The sequence below is a fragment of the Mesocricetus auratus genome, unplaced genomic scaffold (assembly GCF_017639785.1).
Source record: "Mesocricetus auratus isolate SY011 unplaced genomic scaffold, BCM_Maur_2.0 Super-Scaffold_6731, whole genome shotgun sequence".
Lineage (NCBI taxonomy): Eukaryota > Metazoa > Chordata > Mammalia > Rodentia > Cricetidae > Mesocricetus > Mesocricetus auratus.
The window spans coordinates 8,778,705-8,803,461 of record NW_024429185.1 but is presented as its reverse complement, the minus strand read 5'-3'; the positions used below and the strand labels follow the sequence as shown (position 1 = coordinate 8,803,461).

General features: G+C 47.9%; 2 protein-coding genes across 3 annotated transcripts; one reads left to right on the top strand and one right to left on the bottom strand.

Annotated features, from left to right (window-relative positions):
* The first annotated feature begins 1,947 nt into the window (after positions 1–1,947).
* Tmem192 (transmembrane protein 192) lies at positions 1,948–16,408 on the top strand. Of its 2 annotated transcripts, XM_005075188.4 has the most exons (6): positions 1,949–2,095; positions 6,272–6,418; positions 8,721–8,985; positions 11,698–11,832; positions 13,009–13,111; positions 13,963–16,408. In XM_005075188.4, the coding sequence occupies exons 1-6, from the start codon at positions 2,069–2,071 to the stop codon at positions 14,084–14,086; spliced, it is 801 nt and encodes a 266-aa protein (XP_005075245.1). In that variant the 5' UTR covers positions 1,949–2,068; the 3' UTR covers positions 14,087–16,408. The 2 variants fall into 2 exon arrangements, with proteins under 2 accessions (XP_040598165.1, XP_005075245.1); XM_040742231.1 differs by lacking the exon at positions 11,698–11,832 and having other exon boundaries at positions 1,948–2,095.
* A 3,789-nt stretch (positions 16,409–20,197) lies between these two features.
* Positions 20,198–21,623, bottom strand: LOC101825842 (tripartite motif-containing protein 75). The gene has a single exon (XM_005075213.3). The coding sequence runs from the start codon at positions 21,621–21,623 to the stop codon at positions 20,214–20,216; it is 1,410 nt and encodes a 469-aa protein (XP_005075270.1). The 3' UTR covers positions 20,198–20,213.
* Positions 21,624–24,757: the final 3,134 nt, after the last annotated feature.

Genomic DNA, 24,757 nt, shown 5'->3' with positions numbered 1-24,757 from the left:
GAGGGGACAAGAGGGCATGGGCGCTGCATTTGACCAGAGTATCTTATACACATGTGTGAAAATGTCATAACAAAGCCTACTATTATGTATAATTAGTGGATGCCAGTAAAAGCTTTTTCCCCCCTAAGAGTAGAAACCAATTAAAACTGCGTGGTACATACGGGAAAATGCGTTGAGGTTTTCAGGGTTGTTCCTTTGCAGTGCCTGCAGAGGGGCTGCAGAGGGCGAAAAGGAAGCAACATGCTTCAGCTAGCTGTCCCAGGACATGCGGAAAGGCATCCTTTCCAATGGACAAGTCTAGTCACTGTCCTTGAGATCCAGTCTGCTTGGCTTCAATGTCACCTTTGCCCTCCAAGTCTTCTTCCCCCAGTCCTTGAGGACTTTTCCTCACATCCCTGTTTATTTCTTCATGAAATAGCCTCATGTAACCCAGGCTTGGTTATAAAGCAAAGCCTGGCCTTGAACTCACGACCTTCCTGCTTCCACTAAGTCCTAGGATTAAAGACGTGTCCACCACACCCAGGTGCCCTGTTTGATTTAATATACAACTAAAACTCAGACTGCGTGATTGGCTCAACACTGAAATGCACTAACCCAGAAGACCTGGGTTTGGTTCCCAGCACTCACGTGGCAGCTCATGACTGTCTTGAACTCCAGTGCCAGGCGATCCAGTGCCCTCTTCTGGCCTCCCTGGGCAACAGGCACACATATGGTGCGCAGATACACACGCAAGTAAAACACATACACATAAAACAAAAACAATTTAAAAAGAAATACTTTGAATATAAAACAGAACAACTCATCAGGTGTGATGGCGCACACGTTTCAGTGGGCAAAGGCCGGAGGACCAGGAATTCAAGGCCAGTTTCATCACACATCAACTTCTAGGTCACCATGAGTAACATGAGACTTGGGTCTCATGAAAAATTGAGGGCTGGCACATGGCCCTTGCTACCAAGCCTGGTGCTCACAGGCAGAAGAAAAACTGACTCAATCTTTGGGCCGAGTGTGGTGGCACAAGTCTTTAATCAGAGCACTCGGGAGACAGAGACAGGCGATGCTCTGAGAGTTCAAGGCCAGTCTGGTCTACATAGTGAGTTCTAGGACAGCCAGGATTATTTAGAGAGAACCCATCTCAAAAAGACTGGGGCACGGGGGTGGGGGTGGGGAGGACAGAAACAAAACCCCTAACATATCTAACTGCCTTGCTTCTCTGTGGAGACATCTGTAAATCGTGTTATAGGAGCTGGAATCTTTATTCTAGTCCTGTCTCTCTACGGGTGCAGTTACGATTTTTGCTGCGTCTTTTTTCCAAATGTAGAGCTATTGCTGCAACTAAAGCAGTGCAACGGAAATAAGTTGATGTTTTAAAAGAGAAGGAGTTGCCGAAAATGTTCAAACGGTTGCACTAGAAATTGGTAAACAGATCAAGCAACGGTTTAGGGACACACACACACACACACAGAAATTGGTAAACAGATCAAGCAGTGGTTTAGGGACACACACACAGAGTCTGGCAGAGAGGGTCACACACACACACACACAGAGTCTGGCGGGGACAGAGTCTGGCAGGGAGGGGGACACACACACACACACACAGACACAGACACACACAGACACACAGACACACAGACACACACAGACACACAGACACACACAGACACACAGACACACAGACACAGACACACAGACACACACAGACACACAGACACACAGACACACAGACACACAGACACACAGACACACAGACACACAGACACACACACACACACACACACACACACACACACACACACACACACACACACACACACACACACACACACACACACACACACACACAGACAGGTCTGGCGGGGAGGAGGGTCACGCCCCAGGCTGCTAGCTGATCGGTTGATCTAGGTAGAGGGGCGTGGTCTTGGGCGGACGGGGCGGGGCAGGCGCAGGAGTGGGTGTGTCCGGGGCGGGGGCGCGCAGGTCGGAGAAGGTGCGACTGTCCCGGGCGGTCGGCGCCCGGGCGCTGGCGGAGAGGTCAGGCTGGCGGGGCATCGGGCCGCGACGGCGGGTCATGGCGGCGGGCGGCAGGCTGGAGGACGTGAGTGAGGCGCCGAGCCCTGTCCCCGCCATCCCCGCTTCCTGTGCTGGGCTCAGGGGGCGGAGACTGCGGGCCGGGGAGCTACCCAGAGCCGCCGCGGCCTGGACCAGAGGGGACGCTGGGTGCGGGGTGACCTCCGGGCCGGAACCGTGGGCCCGGGTGCCTTTCCGGATGGAAGTCGGAGGGACGCGGCAGGGCGGGCGCGAGGGTCCCTTCCTTCAGTCGGCGGCTCACGTGCCGCGCGCGTCTTTGGTTCCGGAACTGGGAGCTTCACGTGATGCGTGCTGGCCTGACAATCCTTCCTGAGAGTGACAGGCGGGGCACGCCTGGCTTGCCCCGGTGACCCGGTTCCCGTGGGCTCTCTTGCGGTGGCTGGAGAGAGGACCCGGGACCTGGAGTGACCGTGGTGCGGGGCTGAACTCCAACATCCCTCGGGAAGACCTGTAGCTCCCATCTCCCGGAGACCCAGATTGGAGAAAAACAGTATCATGTGCTGTTTTGAATGTAGTCATGGTGGGAACAGAACGATGTTTTAACCTTAGATAGATGCAAATTTAATTTTTGTTGAAGGACCCGGTGACCCAGTTCACGCTGTAGCCAGTATAGAATGATAATAAAATTACAAAAATCGTGTGTTTGAAAAGTCTATTAAGACATTATGATTAAATGTTGATTTGGAATTGGGGCAGGGAAAGACACTTCTGGAGGAAACATGCAAGTCTTACATTAAACGTTAGCACACAGAGCCAAGATAATTAACTAATAAGATTACTGTGGTCTTAGTCCTAAAGTACATCCAGAAAAGCGAAATTTCAGAACTATCAGAGGTTTGAGTCTTGTGTGTGTGGTTTCTGCAGTCATTTATTTTATTTATTTTAGACTTTCTATGCAGCCCTAGCTGGCCTGGTACTCATTATGTAGCCTAGCCTGGCCTCAGATTTACCGAACTATTCCCTGACTCACCCTCGTTTGTACTGGGATAACTGGAGTACCCCACCACACCTAGCTAGTTAAATTTTCTTGATGAAATAAACATGTTTCTAACAGTAAGACTTAAAAAAATAAATCTAGTTTTATTTTTCAATTATCAATATTTTTCAATATTGAGAAAATGGAAAACTGACTAATACGTGGAAACTTAAGACTCATATTTAAAGAAAAGTCCTTTTTTTTTTTTGAAAATTTAAGACAGATTTCATGGACTGGCAGTTATGGAAGGAAGAAATACCTAAGAGGAAAATGAATGGTTTAGGAAAACATAAGCAGTAAGTGTTTCTTGGTTGGTGCTAAGCTGCTCTGGAGTCCTTCTTGGATATGTAAATTTCAGGAATACAACCCTGGATACCTCTTTCAACAAACAACAGTGATGGTTATTTCGCCAACAGTTAAGTAGCGGAATTACTATGGACCTGAGTAGGTTGCCTGTTTTTGGCATTTTGTAGATAGCAAGATGCGCATTTAGTAAGCTACATATGTGGGCTTGTTGCAAGCCCAGACACAAAAATGAGTTGGTGAACTAATGGCTCATTTACAAAGACAAGGACTTGGTGAAGATTTGGGTGAATTAACACCCAGGCCTCTGCAAGGACCCAAACAAGAGCAGCTCAGAGTGCCTAAAGTGATAGGAGTCATTGTAGAGTCTACACGGGGGTGACCACAGGGCTGTCACCTTACCTAGTGTCTGTCTTTCCTTTGTACTTCTCGTGGAGAGTAGGTTGGACAAACCATCTTTTGTTCAGACCAAGTGAGGGAAAGGGGAAAATATGTAAAGAGAAGTGGAAATGGGTTGTGCCTACTTGGTAGAGATCTTATTTGGGTAACTTGCACACAGCTCCGAACTCAGTCCTTAGCATCACATAAGCCAAGCATGGCAGCATACATCTGTAAACCCAGCACTGAGGAGGTAAGCGCAGGAGAACCATAAGCTCAAGGTCACCCTTGGCCTTGCGAGGCTGTAGGGAGTTCATGGAGGAAATGAAGGAATAACTGTGGGTTGTGAGGATGTAGCTTGGTGTTAGAACATCCGCTTCACATGCATGAGGTCCTAGGTTTGGAAAACAATAATTTAAAAAAATCAGACTTGTAAGAAGATTAAAAATGAGACTAATGATGAGTGGGTTGAAACTGATTCAGAAACAACAAAGAAATAGCTAGAAATAGCAAAGAGAAAGCTTTTCTACATGTTCAAAAGCTTGAAGTTGACCCAACTGAACTTGTTAGATGGCAAGCTGGGAATGAGTCAGGGAGAAGAGGCTGGGGTTAGTTGTGATGGGCATGGTGGGTAGGGAAGAGAAAGTAGGAGTGTTTCTGAGATCCAAGAGGTTTCCTGAGAGCTCAGGGCATGAGGAAGAGGAAGAGTGATGGGTAAGCTGGAAAAGGAGAGCAGTGTTCTTCCATGGTACAACTAGCCTGATGAAGAGTTGAAGCTCTGCCCCGAGGGGAATGGGGAGATGCAGGTTTTGTGAGGGTAAACATAAACTCGTGGCAGCAGTGAGGAAAATTCCCAATGCCAGGATACCGAAGGTTCTGGCAGAAGACTAAGAGAAATGCTGAGAGCCTGGGTTAAGACATGGTAGGATGAATGGTAGGCATGCTACACAGGCGTTCATATGAAGAACAGGATAGTAACATGGGTTACTGGAGGACTGGGATGTATTGAAAAATAGCATTGGCCTAACACGGGAGGCTTAGCTCTGTCCTCAGTGCCACAAATTAACTAGTTAATAATCAAACCCCGGATCCCAGGAGACAAAGTTGGGGAGATCTTGGGCTCAAGACTAGCCTTCTATACATTTTGAGATCCTTTCTCCAAAAGGGAAAAAAAAAAAGATGAGACGTAGTGGTGCCCATCTTTAATCCCAATACTTGGGAGGCAGAAGGAGGTGGGTCCATGTGAGTTCAAAGCGATTCTGGTCTGCATAGTGAGTTTCAGACAAACAGGGTTATCTCAATTTTAAAAAAAGAAAAAAAGGCATACACCTTTAATCCCAGCACTTGGGTAGCAGAGGCAGGCAGATCCCTGAGTTGGAGGCCAGCCCTATCTACAGAGTGCTGGGACAGCCGGGGCTACATCTAAAAAAACAAAAAAACCTCCATCCTTGGTGTTGTACAAAGTAGTTTGGTTTTTTTTGGTTTTTCGAGACAGGGTTTCTCTGTGGCTTTGGAGGCTGTCCTGGAACTCGCTCTGTAGACCAGGCTGGCCTCGAACTCACAGAGATCCGCCTGCCTCTGCCTCCCGAGTGCTGGGATTAAAGGCGTGCGCCACCAACGCCCGGCTACAAAGTAGTTTTTATGTAGTAACTCATCTATTCTTCGTACCAAAGACTGGGCACAGGTGCTATTATTACTAGCTTTTTTTAAGAGGAGGCTATGAGGCTGGAGAGGTTACTTGTTGGTTAAAAGTTCATATGGTTTTGCAGAGGACCCAGATTCGATTCCCAACACCCACAACTCCTGCTGCCTCACAGTGTTCTCTAACTCCAGCTCCAGGGGTTCTGACACCCTCTTCTGGGCTCATTGGGTAGCTTCATGCATGTGGTACGCATACACACATACACAAAAAATAAGTCTTGAAAAAGAAACCAAGATGAGGAAACAGGAATAGAGACGTGAAGTGACTTACAGTCAGTAAGCAATAGGACTTGAATTTTGTCTCAGTTTAACTTGGGGACCCTCCCAGAGCCACAACTCTTAAAACCTCTGGATAGAGTTGGTCCTGCCTCCAAGTGTCGTTACTGCTTCTCCTGATGAGCGATTGATGCCCTTGAGTGAGTTGTGGAAGCCTGCAAAGACACATGTGGAACATACATTGATCCATGCACCAGTGTTTGCTGCGTGTGTCCCTAAGACAGACAAGTAAGAGGTGGGGAACTGATAAATCCAATATAGTCTACCAGGAAAGGTGGATAAATAGGAAGGCCTTGGAAAAAATAAACATTATCCAGAACCAGTCATGGTGGTGCATACCTCTAATGCTAGCACTCAGGAGGCACGGTCAGACAGATCCCTGTGAGTTCAAGGACAGCCTGGTCTACAGAGTGAGTTCCAGGACAGCCAGGGCTACATCGAGAAACCCTGTCTTGAAAAACAGAGAGAGAGAGAGAGAGAGAGAGAGAGAGAGAGAGAGCAACATGACCCAGAAAGTCTTGGCTGTAACTGTGTGTTTCTGCCTCACAGGGTTCCTTGGATCTTCTTCAAAGTACGGATGATGACCCACTCCTGGATGCCCAGCCTCTCCCACAGCTCTCCTTACATGCCCACTTTAGACCCAGATTCCATCCTCTTCCCACGGTCATCATAGCGAATCTTCTGTTGCTTATACATGTGAGTTCACGGTAGAGCTGGTGGCTCTAAAAGCACAGTGTGGAGGTCGCGAGATGACCCAGTCATCTTCAGGACCTGGGTTCCACCAGAACATGCGTGTGGAGGACCTCACTCCCAACAATGGGGAGGTGGAGGCAGGAGGATGCCTGGGACTCTCTGGCTGGCCCCAGACCCTCCTGCGGGACTCCATCTCCAAAGCAAAATGACAAGGTAGACATCTCTCAAAGACCAGTACCTGCATTGTCCTCTGACCCCCGCATGTGCATACACATGTGATCGCCCGTGTGTGTGCATGTGAGCGTGTGTGTGTGTGTGCACACACACACACAGAATATAAACTCTCGGGGGATATTTGAGTTGTAAATCAGTTTTTAAAATGTATATATTTTTGTAAAAATTTTTGCTCATACTTCCAAGAATTTATTGTAGAGATGTTTGAGCGTGTGCAAGGACTTTCCTTGTGCAGGTGTGATTGTCATATTAAGAAATCCTGAAGTCCCTTGTATCCTGAGTACTGCTGTTTCTCCTCCTGCATTCCAGCCTAGCTGCTCCATGAATAGAAACACTGCCTCCAAACAGGGTAGAAGGAGAGAATCCACTCTGGAAAAATTGTCCTCCGGTGTCCACATCCATGCCTTAGCAAAGCATGCACACACAAGCACAATAAATACATACATACAGCCAGGATTGGTAGTACATGTCTATAACCTTGGAAGGCAGAGGCAGGCAGTCTCTGTGAGTTCAAGGCCAGCCTGAGACATCAAGTTCAGGCCAGTCAGGGCTGTATATTGAGAGCTTGTCTCAGAAAAACAAACATGCCTATAATGTCGATAATTAGCAGGCAGAGGCAGGAAGAGCAAAGTTAGAAGTCAATGTGAGCTGCATAGTAAGACCTTCACCTTTTGTTAAGTTCATGTGCTAATTCATTCATTAGCATATATGCAGATCCATGTTCATTTTAATTAATATATATTTAATTTTAATACTCTATCCCTCCTTTTCTAAGTTCCCCACTTATCAGACCTCACTAGAAGGTAGACTGTGCCCCAAGAGACCAGCTCCAAGGGAGCAGTGTGGTTGAAGAGTGCACACTTCTAGCAAGCCAGAGTTCTGCTGACTGATGTCCCATGTCACCTCTGAGAAGCACTGCCCCACAGCATCCTCATTTCTCTGTGTTATGGACCTCTGTCCACGTCAGTAGAGGCTAGCTTGTGGGCCAGTGGGTGAGAATGTCTTCAAGCATTTGCACATACACGTGGAATGCTTCTTTTGTTAAAGTCAAGGTCTCAATTTGTAGAACTCAGAGATCTACCTGCTTCTGCACATAATTTTATTAGCTCTTAAATTTTGTTTTATTTTTAATTATGTGGGGAGGAGGAATGCAGATGTCCTTGGTGGCCTGAAGAGAGTATCTGATCACCTGGGGCTTGACATAGGTGCTGGGACTAAACCCACATCCTCTGCCAAAATGATTTGTGTACTCTTTGCTGCTAAGCCATCTCTCTGGTCCTTATTGCTTTTGATATAATCAACTCTTTTTATACCTTTGTTTTAATAAAAGAGAAAGGCATAAAACGTCAACATTAAGTGGTCATCTCCTAAAGTGGGGTTTGGGGTGATTTTATTTTCTTACTTGTGATTTTGTCTGTGTTCTTGCATTTTTCTTTTTCAAGTTTGACATGTAATCTCCCTATATTAGCCCAGGCTGACCTCAGATTTTCCATCCTCCTGAGTGTTAGTATGACAGGCATATGACTCTGTGCCTGCTCCCACAAAAGCATTTTTCAGAATCCTTTTGGCAAAACATTTTAAAATCACTTGTAAGAGCCGGGCGTTGGTGGCTCACGCCTTTAATCCCAGCACTCGGGAGGCAGAGGCAGGCGAATCTCTGTGAGTTCGAGACCAGCCTGGACTACCAAGTGAGTTCCAGGACAGCCTCCAAAGCCACAGAGAAACCCTGTCTTGAAAAACCAAAAAAAAAAAAAAAAATCACTTGTAAGAGTAGGGTAGCGTCAGTCATAGAGCCTTTTAGGATATGGTAGTTTATGTTAATTTTGTTATTACATTGATGTGTGAGTGTGCACACTCACACTTGGTGTGCACGCAGATATGTGTGTCACAGAACACGTAGAAGTCAGGACAGCTTGCAGGAGTCATTTCTCTCCTTCTACCTTGTAGGTCCCCGGAGTCAAACTCGGGTTGTCAGTCTTGGTGACAGGTGCCTTTACCCACTGAGCCATCCCACTGGCCCTGACCGCAGCCTACATATTTACCATGAATCCTACTGCTTTTCTTTCCACAGGTTGTATTTGTTATTTTAGCATTTTTAACAGGTGTGCTGTGTTTGTACCCTAATCCGAATGAAGACAAGTGCCCAGAAAAGTACACCAGCCCACTGAAGGTTCAGACAGTCATAGTCCTCGGAAAAGTTATCCTGTGGATTCTGCATTTGCTTCTTGAACGCTACATTCAGTATCACCACAGCAAAGTCAGAAGCCGCGGCTATTCGCAGATCTACCGGTCTACAAGGCATCTCAAGACCTTTGCCCTCATGATCCACTCTTCTGGTAAGCCCTGCAGCTCTCAGCTGCTCTTCCGGCTGACTGCCAGAGGTGATAAAAGAAAGACATATGAATTAGATTTTACAATCAAATATGTTCTTTTTTAATTTATTTAACTTATTTATTTTATGTGCATTGGTGTGAAGGTGTCAGATCCCCTGGAACTGGAGTTACAGACAGTTGTGAGCTGTGTCCTCTGGAAGAACAGCCATATGTGATGGTGTGTGTGTGTGTGTGTGTGTGTGTGTGTGTGTGTGTGTGTGTGTGTGTGTGTTGTAGCCCCAATCCTGAATTTTTCTTTTGGAGGGAAGAGGGATTGAACCCAAAGCTTTGGGTGTGCTAGGTAAGACTCTCCTAGTGAGCTATGTCCCACCCACCTCTTGAAGCTTTTCTTACACAGTCTTTGTTGTTTTGAGATAGAATCTCACTGTGTCTTGAAGGCTGGCACTCCTAGAACTCTCTTTTCAATCAGCCTAGCCTCTAACTAATGACAATCCTTCTGTCTCTGCTTCTCAAGTAAGTGCTAGGATTACAAGCTTTGTTCCACCATGTTGGGCATTAGAGCCTTAACTTTCTATTTTCTGTGGATGTGAGGCCAGTGTAACCCTTTTCACAAGTAGAATATTCCACCTTTTTGGTATCAGCCAGCTGACTTGCTTAAGGAGGAAGGATGCTGCTGCTGTTTTATATTTCTGAGGATTAGACAAGGTGGTGAAGGCAGGAGGACCTGGAGTTTATAACAAGTTTGAAGCCAGCATGGGCTACATGAGACCTTATCTATTTAAAAAAATGAATTTTCTTCTATATTCTATTAATGCATTACCTTAATCAGTGGTTCTCAACCTTCCTAATGCTGGGACCCTTTAATACAGTTTCTCATGTTGTGGTGACCCCCCCACCATGAAATTGCTTTTGTTGCTACTGCCTAACTGTAATTTTGCTACTGTTATGAATCGTAATGTGAATGTTTTTGGAGACAGAGGTTTGCCGAAGAGTTCTTGACCCACAGATGGAGAACTGTTGCAAAGGGTAAGCTACAAGCTCATCCAATCACTAGAGGTCTTAGTGGAGGCTCAAGGGATACACTTCAGCGGAGTACGCTGTAGAATGGGTCACCTTGACTGGACCTGGGCCAGAGCTTAGAGGTTATTCTTCCTGGACTCTCCTGGGGGTGACTGAGTTCTAACTGATGTGTAGCCACGTGCCGCCAGAAGATGTCACCGGAACACTAGAATAGATCAGAAACCTTTGAACTACTTCATATAAGTATGGGACAAGAGTAAAGAATACTCTCAAGTAATGATCTAGAAATGTTTGCTTGTTTCAAAATCTGGAAATAAGAGTTTCGAAATTCATGAAGAAAGTATTTGGCCTTTACCTTCTTAAAATCTGACTTTAAGCTAGGTATGATACAACCTGGGCCTCCAGGAGGCTGAGTCCAGGGAATAGTTGATGAATTCAAGGTCAGCCTACACTGTGTTGAGACCCTATCTCAGCAAATAGTATTTTTTCACATGTGCAGAAGAACCAAAAGAAGTCAGTTTAATACTTCTATAAAGCCAAGAAATCATTCCTTAGTTTTAAGATAAGGTCAGATTGTAGCAAGTCTTTCTCTGTCTGGCCACCTAGCTCCCAAATCATGACATGATGAAAGCTTGGCCGATAGCTTAGGCTTGTTTCTAACTAGCTCTTATCACTTAAATTAACCCATGTCTTTTAATCTATGTTCTTTTACGTGGCTTGGTTGGTTACCTTTACTTTGTAATGCCCATGCTGCTTGCTCTGTGTCCCTGGTGTCTCCACCCTTCTTCCCAGGGTCCTCTGTGCCTGGTGGAAATCCTGCCTAGCTATTGGCCGTTCAGCTTTTCTTTAAACCAATCAGTGTACAAAAAGATGATTCTACAACATCAGATTTTTGGGGGGTTGTTGTTGTTGTTTGTTTTTGGTGCTAGGAGTCAAGCCTAAGGCTTCAAACTTCCCAGACAAACATCCTGCCACTGAGCTAAACTTTAACTCCTTAGTTTTTATAGATGAGGTCTTGTGTAGGATGGTCTCAAACTTGCAATGTAGGATTCATGCTCTTGCCTCTACCTTTTGAATTCCAAGGTTACAGGTCTGATCCTTGATTTTATGTGGTTCTAGGATTGAGCCCACGCTGTCATCCATGTTGGGGAAGCATTTTAGGCCAAGCTATATGGCCAGTCCTCCAGATTTTTTTTTTAAAGAATTTAGATTTCCAACCTCTTGAGCGTCCCCAAATAGGGACAGTGGGGTAGAGGTTCCAACCCTCCGATTGCTGATCGTGCTGGTGACTTGGCCCATGCATAGGCTATGCAGAGCCCACCCTTAATAGCATAAACAGTCTTGATCTTAAGATTATGTTATATAAATCACAAGGGTTATAGATGGATGGATGGATGATAGACAGGTAGATGATAGACAGATAGATAGGTAGATAATAGATAGGTGTAGATAGATAGATAGAGATAGCGATAGATAGAGATAGATAGATATAGAGATAGATAGATAGATAGATAGATAGATAGATAGATAGATAGATAGATAGATAGGTAGGTAGGTAGATAGATATAGACAGATAGATAGATAAATAAATAGATGGATGGATAGATAGATCACATTCTGAACAACAAACCAAAGGAACTTTGTGCTGACTGAAGACCAGCATCCCATCCCTGTCTGTTTCCCTTCCTCCCTCAGGCAACACAGCCCTCCTCCTCCTCCTCTGTGTGCAGCATTCTTTCCCTGAGCCCAGCAAGCTGTACCTGGAGCTGATTCTGGCCGTCCTGGCCCTGGAGCTGATCTTCTCCCTGAGCTGTCTGATGCTGTACACAGGTGAGTGTGGAAGCCGCTGTCCTGTGACCTCTGCCTGCCTCGCTCCTGCTCACTGGGAAGCACAGCCTGTTACTTGAGGGGAAAGCCCCTTCCCCCCTTAGCTGAGGACTCCTTTAGCACCCCTCTTTCACTGCTGACCACTTCCAGGCTTCTGCCCTTTCAGAGTAACAGAAGAGACAACCACTGCCAATGAGTCAATTCTCGACATCTGTGTCATTCATAGATTTGGGGGACCTTTGAGTTGGAGAGGTGGCTCAGCGGTTAAGAGTACTTACTGCTCTTAATTATGTCAGGTGGCTCACAACTGCCAGTAACTCCACTCCAGGGGATCCAGGGCCTCTGGGGTCCTGAAAGCACAGGCACATACCCTTACACACACACTTCAACAAGCTTGTTTCCTATAAGGCAGTGATTCTCAACCTTTGTAATGCTGTGACCCTTTAATATAGTTCCTTATGCTGTGGTGACCCCAACCATGAAATTATTTTCCTTGCTACTTCATAACTGTAATTTTAGTATGTTATGAATTTTAATGTAAATATCTGATATGTAGGATATCTGATACATGACCCCTGTGTAAGGGTCATTCAACCTCCAAGGGGGTCATCACCCACACCTTGAAAACTACTGCTATAAAGCAATCAGAATGACCCTGAATTTATAGTCAACTCCCTGCCTCTGCCTTCCAAGCTCTGGGATTATAAGCAAGTCAGCAAGCTGGGCCCTGCATGTAAATTTGGCATGTAAATTAAAAACAAAGGCCAGGCCTAAGGGCACGTGCATTTAATCTCAATAGGTGGAGGGCAGACCCACATGAGTCTCTTTGAGCCTTGTCTACATAGTGAGACCCTGTCTCAAGAATAAAAAATGTGTACTTCATGGTGTCATGAGAACAGAAGGAGGTCATCCATGGAGGTCATTCAAGATGTGCTGTTGTAAATGTCAGCTATTGCTATTATTGTTATTTTGTTACTAATAATAAACTTGACATTCCCTAAGACTAATCCTTGCTTAGTAGACTCTGATAAACAATTGTATTCAAACTGTTTACTCATTATGCAATTTCATATATATTATCTATGCTAAAAGAGTAACTATTAGTATAACTTGAATAAATGAATATAAGAATTTCTTCAGAAATAGGTAATTTGATTAAAAATGATTTTATTATTTCAGTGAGAATTAGGAGATTCAATCGAGCCAAACCGCAGCCTGATGTACTTGAAGAAGAAAAAATTTATGCTCACCCCAGCAATATGGCCTCAGAGACCGGCTTCAGGTGAGGCTTGAACAGTGAAAAATCAGAAAGAATGAACTTTTTCCTTGTAGGTGCTGATGGTATGTGCCTGTGATTCTATCTATTTGGGATGCCTCCAAGTAGGCAGGGTGGATCCCTAGCCAGGACAACTTAGCAAAATCTTGACCCAAAATAATTTTTAGTAGGTTTTTATAAAGGCTGAGAATGTATGTAGTCAGAGGCCTGATGTATGAATCTGGGGTTCATCCCTGGTACCTCCCTCCCTCCTTCCCTCCCTCCCCCTCCATCACTTCCTCCTTCCTTTCTTCTCTCTCTCTTTCCTTGTTTGTTTGTTTTTGTTTCTTCAAGACAGTGTTTCTCTGTGTAACCCTGACTGCCAAGGAACTCAGAGATCCAACTGCTTTGGAGTACTAGAATTAAAGACTGTGCCACCATCGCCTGGCTCATGGGTTGACTTTAAATTATAAAAACTTTTTTTTCAAGAAAATGTTTATATTGCCCTTGCTATCCTGGAATTTGCTCTGTAGACCATTCTGACTTCAAACTCAGATTTCCCCTGCCTCTGCCTCCCAAGTACTGGAATTAAAGGTGTTTACCACCACCACCATCACCCAGTTTAAATTATAAAAACTTTAACAACTTTTCTGGGCAAAAAACCAAAAGCCTAAAAATTGGTAAAAATAAAGGCAACATGTACAAATAGGTTGGTTTCCAGAGTGTAAAGTCACTAAGTTCGTTCACGAAGGTGACTTTGGAGTATCCCTGGTGTATAGAACAGGGTGCCTTACTGAGCATCCCTGAGGACTCATTTGAAATGACACCAAAGAATGTCTGTGACTTAGTGTAACCTGTTTGTATCCTGATTTCTGCAGGACTGTGTCAAGCCTAGAAGAAATTGTGGAGAAGCAAGGAGATGTAATAGCGTACCTGAAGCGACACAACGCCCTGTTGAGTAAGCGGGTGTTGGACCTGGCCTCTCAGGCAGCGAGGACATGACAGCTGGCCATGACACCTATTGAGTCCACAGGAACTCCAGACTGCCCATTTGCCGACTCCACGGGAAACGCAGCCACCTTCACAGTGTGTGCTGGGAACGTGGGTGGCTGGAAAAGGCTGGAAAACTTGAGGTGGTTTTATATAGTTTGAAACAATTTAATTTCTTGACTTTTCCGGAATCCAAGTTATCGCTTAAGAACCCTGGACTAATCTGGCTCTTTGTAAAGCAAGTGTCCGTGACAATCTGCTGTAAACGGGGTTCTAAAACCAGTGCGTTCTTGCCACAGTGAAACTGCTAGAGAAGGCATTCCTTCTTGTGCTTGATGCTTGCTTCCGAAGAGGCTCACGGGCATTTTAGACGGATGTGAGCACACTGGTTGAGAGAAAAGGTCACATACTTTGGGTCTTGTTTGTTTGTTTTCCAGCGCTGGGGAATAAGCGCAGATGCCTCACACATACTAAGTAAACACTGCCACTGAGTCAGCTTTTACACAGACCTTCCTTCAGCCAGTCATGGTGACTCACACCTGTAATCCCAGCCCCTGAAAAGCTGAGGCAGGAGGATAACCACTAGCTTGAGGGCAGCCCATGGCCCAGGCCATAGAATGAGACCTTGCTCAGAAACGCAAAAGTGTCCTCATTATAGGACCCATCTCATGAGGACATAACGCTGCACCAGTCCTGCAATGTGTTGTTGAGAAATAAAATGCAAACAGTTCCTGGGCAACGGGAGACCACGTGCTGAAGTGCTGGCTCCTATCACACAGTGACCTTGCACTGGCAAGCATTGAGGGATTTAGAAGTAATCTGTCATTTTCTCTTTGTTTCTGCCCTTCTTCAAGGAGTTGCCATATATCTCTCTGTTCTACTTTGATTTAATAAATAAGTTTTATTAACTGAGCATGGTGGCCCACGCCTGTCGTCCTAGTACTTGGGAGGCAGACACAGAAGTTCAGGGCTAACCTGGTCCAAATAGTGAGTGTCAGGCCAGCCAGAGCTACAAAGAAATCCTGCACCCCCTCCCCACAAAAAACCACAAAAAATAAAATGTGTTTACATATCAGAGTAAGACCATCTGTGGGTTACAATTCGGGCAAGTAGAGCTGGTGAGATGGCTCAGTAGGGAAAGTGCTATGTAAGCCTGATGACTTGAGTGTGGTCCCAGGAACATCTGGTGGGGGAGATATCAACTCCTGAAACATGGCATTCTTGTGTGTGCACTGACACATGTCATGTCACACACAAAGACACACAGTACTACATTTTTTTCATTGTCTAAATAGGAAAAAGATAGTGTTTGGTCTTGGATTATAGATCAAAATTGTGATGGGATTGAAATGGCAGGTCATTTCTGTATAGGTGTTATTAAACAGATGATTCTTGCCATGAGAATGAAGTGTTTCATGTGGCACTGCTTCTCCATGTCTCCTAGAGCTCCTTTTAATCAGTTGGTACTTTCTGCATCACCTTAGACAGTCTTTGGCTTTCGAGATAGGAGCTCGTGTGGCTAGGGTGGCCTTGGGTGCTCTTCCACCTCCCGGTTGGCGAGATCACGGAGTCGGGTCTCTGTGCCTAACCTAGAACGACTCTTCACTGAGGGCTTAGGAGTGAGATCTCTGTTTGCAGACTGCAGTCTTTAGCCTCATACTCAATATTTTATTTGCAGAGCCAAACGTAATTATATAGGGATATGATGAATGCAGCCTGACAGGCAAGGACTGTTCATTCTATCTGCAAACTCTTGCTTGTGGATAGTAAACTCCTGTTTCCTTGGATACAGCCATTGCTGGGGCATTCTAAAAGCCACATTGTACTTAAACAGTTTCCAGGGGCTGGAAAGATGACTTAGTAGTTAGGTATGCGTACAGAGCTTGTGGAAGACAGAGTTCAGTTCCCATACCCAGGCTGCCATTTCTTTTGACTATTAATGAAATCGTTGCCTACCCCAGATCTGTAACCTATCATATGCTCTTGTGCCATGCATCCCAAATCCTTAGTTCAAATCCTCCTCCTGGGATAATCTTGTTATTTGTTGTTTCTTGAGGTAAGGTCTCAGGAAGCCCAGGCTGGCCTCAAATTCCCTATGTGCCCAAGAATGACCTTGAACTTCTGAGCCTTCTACCTTCACCTCCCAAGTTGAGGGATCACAGGCATCCCCATCATTGTCCACGTTATGGAACACCACTGAGCTCCGTCTCCAGCCCCTTTACTCTTGGATTGATTTTTTTGGTAAATCTTTAACATGCTTATTTTTAATTTAATGGCTTTAATACAATTGTTGGACTTAGTGCTCCTGCACAGAATAAAATTCCTTAAAATACATTCTTTTTCATTAAATTGTATTCTTCTTTTAAATAGGTTTTTAATTTCATATGCCTGTGTGGTGTGTGCGCCTGGTGCCCACGGAGAGCAGAAGAGAGTATCAGGTCACCTAGAACTGGGATTACAGGTGGCTGTGAGCCATCATGTAATCTGGATGAAACCCAGCTCCTCTGGAGAAGCCTCCATCGCTGGTGACCACTGAGCCATCACTGCAGCCCCAGGTTATCCGATTCTGATCACCTCAGCTCTCTACTCCCTAAACACTTGTTTTAACTCGGTGGTCAGAGCTTTGCTTTTTGTAAATGAATGTTACGTGTATGGGTGTTTTGCCCGCTGTATGTGTGTGTACCATGTGCGTATCTGCTGCCTGAGAAGCCAGAGAGAGCATGTAATAACTGGAGTTACTGAGGGTGGGGTCACCATGGTGTTGCTAGGAATCGAACCTGGATCCTCTAGAAGGGCAGCCAGGACCCTTTAACCACTGAGCCATCTGTCCTGCCCCAGAGATCTAAACCACACATTAGGCCATGGCAGGGAAAGTCCTTAGGAAACAACAACTCTTCCCTACCCCTCCGTTTCTCCTGGTTCTCTGTTGGCACTGCTTTGACCATGCTCCCGTGGTATGGACTGCCAAGCACGTTGTCGCCTCAGGGCCTTCATACCCGGTTCCCCTTTGCCTAGAATGGGAAACTCACATATTCTTTATTTCCTTTGTGTCCCTTAATGAGGAAGCCCCTCTAAAACTGCAGCCGTAAATCCCGGAGCGCTAGCTCTGCCTATAATCCTAGCACTTGGGAAGTGAAGACAGGAGGATCAAACTCAGGGCTGTCTGGACTACACATGGGTTTCAAGGTCAGCTGGGGCTACACGATACCCCATCTCAATATTGAGAACCACCTGCAGCCTTAGTGTTGGGTCTACAGCTCACGGGCATAGTGTTTGCCCAGAGTATTCAACCTCAGACTTGGATTCTACCCCAGCACCACATAATCAGCCATGGCCAAAACCATAGCCTCCTCCGAATGTGGGCATGCTCACCCTCCACGCTGTGAACAGTGCTCAGCACGCATGTCAGGTGGTTCCCAACTGCCTATTGCACCACCTGTGAACCATCATGTAATCTGGGATCTCACACCCTCTTCTGGTCTGGCACATGCAGATACCTAAACACAGGCATGGCCACATACAGGGAAATCAAAAGAAGTCTTTTGTAGCCAAAGAGAAACTCCCAGAGAGCTGGGCACGACACGGTGGCTCATTTTGGTAATCGCAGCATCCAGGAAGCTGAAGCAGGACTGCTGTAGATCTGAGTGAGACCCCGTCTCAAAAACAAGTCCTAACTAAATACTCTGTTAACCTAGCTTTGTGGCCTGCAATGTCAAGTGTGTGGAGAATTGAGAATTTGGATTGTCCTCAACTACATAGTCAGAGGAAAGCCTGGATCGTCCTCAACTATATAGTCAGAGGAAAGTCTGAAACAAAAGATATTGTTGTGTGCTAACAGAAAACTGTGACTTATTCACCTCTGCCCATATAAAGGTCCTAGCCTCTTGACAATACCAAGCTGGAGACAAAGCCGTTACTGCTTGGGCCTTTGGGGGCAAAGAGCAGATCCAGACTAAAACACCAGTGTACATGAGTGTTGCTACTAATGACATTGTTGGGGATACTCTGGGGTCCTTTATTGAATGAGGAAGAGTATTTTTATGTATATGAGTGGTTTTGCCTGCATATTAAGTACATGTGTGCACCTGGGCATGCCTATCCCTCCAGAGGCCAGAAGAGGGCGTCTGATTCCCTGGAACTAGAGTTAAATCCCTGGAACCCCAAGGTTTAGGGAGAAAACTAATTCCAACAAGTTGTCCCGTGTCCCTCACTTGACTGTCATGGCACAAGTGCCCACCCATAAACATTTAAGTGTAATTTTAATGAACGGAAGTTCACTTCTGGACCTGAGAAACAGCTGTTAGTAGGCTGCTTGCCTAGTGTACACGAGGCCCTGGGATCTGTCCTTCCCAGTGCATACAGCAGGGAATGGTAGCACCTGCCTGTAATCCCAGCATTTAGGAGGCAGAAGCAGGGAGTGGGAAAAGCCACTATCAATCACCCCAGCCCCCAGAAGCAAAGAACCAGATTCTGCTGCTTCCGCCTCCTAAGTGCAGAAAGACAGTCGGGAGCCACCTGGATGTTTAAGAATTAAGTGAAGGGGGCTGGAGAGATAGCTCAGCAGTTAAGAGCACTAGGCTACTCTTGCAGAGGTCCTGAGTTCAATTCCCACAACCATCTATAGTGGGATCTGATGCCCTCTTCTGGCACAAAGGTATACATGCAGGTAGAACACTTATATACATTTTTTAAAAAAAATTAAGTAAAAAACTATGAGAAGGCAAGAGTGGGAGCTCCAAACCCTGAGGGACAATCATTTACACAGTCATTTTTTTATTAAAATTAAATTTAATGGATAAAAACAGTACATTACCAGGAACCTTGTCACACCCCAACATGGATACATGTGTGGTGTTTAACTATCAGGTACCAATACCTTTTCAAATGTTTGTCTCCCTTTCAGGCGACAACACCCCAATGCTTTCCTACAGCTTTTTGAAATATAAAGTGCATCATCATTGTCTACAGTCACCCCACTTTGCAATAGCAAAGGGTATTTTTCCTTTGCTCCAGCTGTGACTTAGCAGTGATTTATCAGTCCCTTCCTCTCCCTTGTTGCCTCCTCTCTGCAAACCTGATTACCTAAATGCTGAATGCAACCCCCGGACATGTGATGAAAGAGGTGTGTCTTGACCTCCACACCCTCAACCATAGCCTGCCTGTCTGTCTGTCTGTCTGTCTGTACACATACACACTAATTGTTAAAAACATACCTAAAAATGTAGCAAGGCATAAAGGCATGTGTCAGCTATCCCAGCTACTTGGGGGGGGGGTGAGAATATCAAATTCAGGGTTAGCCTGGACAATTTTACAAGACTACATCAAACAGGGCTGATGTTAGCTCAGTACACAGAACTTTCATAGCACTGGACACAGAAGAGAGAGGGGAGGAGAGAAGGAAAGGAGGAGGGCAGAAGGGGGGAGAGAAAAGGACGGTAATATTCTTTACTAATATTTAAGATGTTTCTGAGATTATAAGGAAACTAAGGTATCTGTAAGTACAAATTTCAAAGACTGGACATTAGTGAGACAGGCTAGACAACCAGGAATCCAAGGTCAGCCTCTGCTATGTGTCAAGTCTGAGGCTAGCCCCGGCTACATGAGACCCTCTCAGATGTAAAATAAGTAAATACATTCTTAAAACTCGTAGCACTTTCTGAGGTGGGTTGAACTGGTAATGCTAGCCAGAAGGAGCTGCAGAGTTAGTTAAGGCTAGCCTGGTTGACTCACCAAGACTGTCTCAAGGATGAAAACGCTCAGGTACATAGCTCAATGGGGTTTAACAAGTACATGTGCTAGGCATGGGGTTTAGCAGCAAAACCTTTTTCAGATGTGAGACTCAGAAGTTTAAAGATGCATCTGTTGCCTGATGTGTTGATCCATGCCTGCAAACCCAGAGTACAGGAAGCTGAGATAGGATTGCCGACAGTGGTCAGCGTACCAAGTTCCAGACCAATCAGGGCTACATGTGCAAGAAGTTGCCTCGAAAAAAGTAAAAAGAATGTTGGTTACAGCCACTCACACCCACAATCCTAGCAATCAGAAGGTGTGGTCTAAAGCAGCACAAATTCCAAGTTGTCCTCAGCTATTTAACAACCTGGGCTGGGGGACAAGGGAGAATGGAATTTGAACAAACCTGTTAGAGTAAAGGCCACCTGGAATCTGTCGCAGAACAGAGTGTAAGAGGTTCTGAATGGAGTCCTAGGTAGAAGTAAGGGCAGACAGGCTCGGTAAAGGTGTCCCTGAAGGTACAGATGTGAGACTTCTCAGGCATGCTATAGAAGGAAACCTCTCCCAGCTCATAGTCCAGGAAAACGCCAATGCAGCTGGCTCTTGTGGCCTTCTGCTGAAAGTTTGGATCAGCTCCTGAGACATCAAAGCAGTCACCCTGCCAGACAATCCTCCAGCATCCCTGAGGGACAGAGGACCACCTTGCCCCAGTAAACAGATTGGCTTTGCAGATGCCAATAGCCCATTCAGGCTTCTCTCCTACCTTCACCTCCCAGAAATGTCTCCCAGAACTAAAATATGGATACCCCAACACAACAGGGCTGCTGGTAAACCTTTTAAAAGAGCCAGGAATATGTTGCTTTTTCTTTAGCAATGTGACACACTTTTTATCCTCAGAAACAAGCAGTTGGGGATGGGCCGATTCCGGGTCTAGAATTACATTAACTGTAAATTGCTGTATCACTTTTTGTAGAGCTGAATACTGGAGAGGAAAGTTGTAGGCTTCTCTTCTTAACTGAGCAGAGAAGATGGCAGGTTTCCTTAGACTCTTGGAGCTCTTGTAGAAATCCTGGACTGTCGACAGCATTTCTGCATCCGAGAGCGTTCTGCTGGCCACCACGTGGCCCACGAGGCCTCTGAGTTTGGAAATATAGTTTTCTAATGCCACCATGTTTTCGCTCAGTCTCTGCTTGATATCCTTCTCCTCATCCTTCAACCTGGAGAAAGCTGCCTGCTGTTCACGATCCAAAAATCGGTTGAGCTGCTCAAATTCAGAGGTTAGTTCTCGCCTCTGGGCTTCTACCTGCTCCCTCAAGGCCTGGGTTCTCCCGGTTTGAAAGCTTCTTAACTCTTGAACCTCTTTTACTTGTATCTTCAGGGACTTGATGATGCCTCGAAACCTTTCCCTGTGGTGAGCAGCAGCCTGTGCGATGGGTGTCACCTGATGCCCATTGTGGCTCTCAGGCCCGGCGCACTGGTGACACACCAGCTGCAGATCATCTTCACAGAAGTGGGCCGACACCCCATGAGCACAGCGGGTAGTCACCTTCTGACCTTTTCTGTCTCCTGTCTGCCTGTGGAGCTGCTGGGCCATTTCAATCATGTCCCTCAGCTGTGCGTTGGCTGCGAGGTTCATCACTTGGCATCGGTGTTGACAGGTAGGACAAGAGAACGTGGGTTGCATACCCACATAGGTTTGGAGGCAGTAAAAACAGAAGTTGTGTCCACATTCTGTGGTGACTGGAGTTTGCAGGTCACACAGACAGATGTGGCATTGGAACTGTTCCTGGAGTCTGGCCGAGACCGATGCCCGAGACATCAGGCTGAGGGTGAAGGGCTGGATCTGGGTGGGCTTTCTTTTGAAAGTTGGCTTTGGGGTACTAGGCAGAGACAAGCAAACTCGCTTGTCCTGCAGTTTCCAGGGTCTCTCCTCGAAACAGCTGTCGTCCCACTGATGTCTCCTGGGCTGCCTATAGTGGTAGGAGCCTTGAGTTCTTTGTGTTTTTAGACTCTAATTCCAGCTGCCATAAAGGTCCTTTGCATGGGCCCACAACCAGGTACAGTTCAAGTGGACAGCGACTCTTCTGGACTCTGGCAACTTACAGTTGGTTTGAGTAAAAAGAATTTCTTAAAAAATAATAATAAAATAAATAAGTTACTTCAGATGGTACCAGATCCCTTTTCAGAAAACCTAGGTAGCAACAGCTGGACATTTCTCTAGCTGGGATAGTTCCTAGCAGTCAGCCTGTTTGCCACCCTGGGCTAGAGGTGTCTTGTGGCTGACATCAACACATTCACAATCCCGGAAATAAAAATCAAGGTTTGGATCCAACTCATGGAGCTCAAGATGGCACCTCTTCCTCCCCACACACCTGCTGCCCCCCATACCTGCTGCCCCCCACACCTGCTCCCCACACACACCTGCTCCCCCCCACACCTGCTCCCCCCCACACCTGCCCCCCCACACCTGCTCCCCCCCACACCTGCTCCCCCCCACACCTGCTCCCCCCCACACACCTGCTCCCCCCCACACACCTGCTCCTCCCCACACACCTGCTCCTCCCCACACACCTGCTCCTCCCCACACACCTGCTCCCCCACACACACCTGCTCCCCCCCCACTTGCTCCCCCCACACACCTGCTCCTCCACACACCTGCTCCCCACACACACCTGCTCCCCACACACCTGCTCCCCACACACACCTGCTCCCCACACACCTGCTCCACCACACACCTGCTCCCCCACACACCTGCTCCCCACACACACCTGCTCCCCCACACACCTGCTCCCCACACCTCCCCCACACACCTGCTCCCCCCACACACCTGCTCCCCCACACACCTGCTCCCCCACACACCTGCTCCCCCACACACCTGCTCCCCACACACACCTGCTCCTCCACACACACCTGCTCCCCCACACACCTGCTCCCCCACACACCTGCTCCCCCACACACCTGCTCCCACACACCTGCTCCCACACACCTGCTCCCCCACACACCTGCTCCCCCACACACCTGCTCCCCCACACACACCTGCTCCCCCACACACCTGCTCCCCACACACACCTGCTCCCCCACACACACCTGCTCCCCACGCACACCTGCTCCCCACACACACCTGCTCCTCCACACACACCTGCTCCCCCACACACACCTGCTCCCCCACACATGTCCCCACACATACTGCTCCCCACACACCTGCTCCTCCACACACACCTGCTCCCCCACACACCTGCTCCCCACACACCTGCTCCCCACACACTACACACTGCTCCCCACACACACCTGCTCCCCCACACACACCTGCTCCCCACACACACCTGCTCCCCCACACACATGCTCCCCACACACCTGCTCCTCCACACACCTGCTCATCCACACACACCTGCTCCCCACACACACCTGCTCCCCCACACACCTGCTCCCCACACACACCTGCTCCCCCACACACACCTGCTCCCCACACACACCTGCTCCCCACACACACCTGCTCACCCACACACCTGCTCCCACACACACCTGCTCCCCCACACACCTGCTCCCCACACACACCTGCTCCCCCACACACCTGCTCCCCACACACACTATCTCACACACCTGCTCCCCCCACACCTGCTCCCCACACACACCTGCTCCCCCATACACATGCTCCCCACACACATGCTCCCCACACACACCTGCTCCCACACACACACCTGCTCCCCCACACACCTGCTCTCACACACATGCTCCCCCACATGTCATCCACACACCTGCTCCCCCCACACCTGCTCCCCCCACACACCTGCTCCCCCACACACCTGCTCCCCCACACACCTGCTCCCCCACACACCTGCTCCCCCACACACCTGCTCCTCCACACACCTGCTCCCCCACACATCTGCTCCCCCACACATCTGCTCCCCCCACACCTGCTCCCCACACACACCTGCTCCCCCACACCTGCTCCCCCACACCTGCTCCCCCACAGCTGCTCCCCCACACACACCTGCTCCCCCACACACCTGCTCCCCCACACACACCTGTTCCCCCACACACCTGCTCCCCACACACACCTGCTCCCCACGCATGTCCCCTCACACACCTGCTTCCCCACACACACCTGCTCCCCCACACCTGCTCCTCCACACACCTGTCCCCACACACCTGCTCCCACACACAGCTGCTCCCCACACACACCTGCTCCCCCATACACCTGCTCCCCACACACACCTGCTCCCACACACACACCTGCTCCCACACACACACCTGCTCCCCCACACACCTGCTCACACACACTTGCTCCCCCACACCTGCTCCTCACACACCTGCTCCTCCACACACACCTGCTCCCCCACACCTGCTCCCCACACACACCTGCTCCCCCACACACCTGCTCCCCCCCACACACTTGCTCCCCCCCACACACCTGCTCCCCACACACCTGCTCCTCCACACACCTGCTCCCCCCACACATCTGCTCCCCACACACATCTGCTCCCCCCACACACCTGCTCCCCCCCCACACCTGCTCCTCCACACACACCTGCTCCCCCCACACCTGCTTCCCCCCCACACCTGCTCCCCCACACACACCTGCTCCCCACACACCTGCTCCCCACACACACCTGTTCCCCCACACACCTTGCTCCCCCACACACACCTGCTCCCCACGCCTGCTCCCCTCACACACACCTGCTCCCCACACACACCTGCTCCCCCACACCTGCTCCTCCACACACACCTGCTCCCCACACACCTGCTCCCACACACAGCTGCTCCCCCACACACACCTGCTCCCCCACACACCTGCTCCCCACACACACCTGTTCCCCCACACACACTTGCTCCCCCCACACACACCTGCTCCCCCACGCCTGCTCCCCCTCACACACACCTGCTCCCCCACACACACCTGCTCCCCCACACCTGCTCCTCCACACACACCTGCTCCCCACACACCTGCTCCCA

Excerpts from the sequence above, each read along its gene's own strand:
- LOC101825842 (XM_005075213.3), bottom strand. The coding sequence starts at position 21,623 with ATGTCTCGGGCATCGGTCTCGGCCAGACTCCAGGAACAGTTCCAATGC.
- Tmem192 (XM_005075188.4), top strand. The coding sequence starts at position 2,069 with ATGGCGGCGGGCGGCAGGCTGGAGGAC. Across the intron at positions 6,419-8,720 it reads ATCTTCTGTTGCTTATACAT|GTTGTATTTGTTATTTTAGC; the intron begins GTGAGTTCACGG and ends TTCTTTCCACAG. Across the intron at positions 13,112-13,962 it reads GCCTCAGAGACCGGCTTCAG|GACTGTGTCAAGCCTAGAAG; the intron begins GTGAGGCTTGAA and ends TGATTTCTGCAG.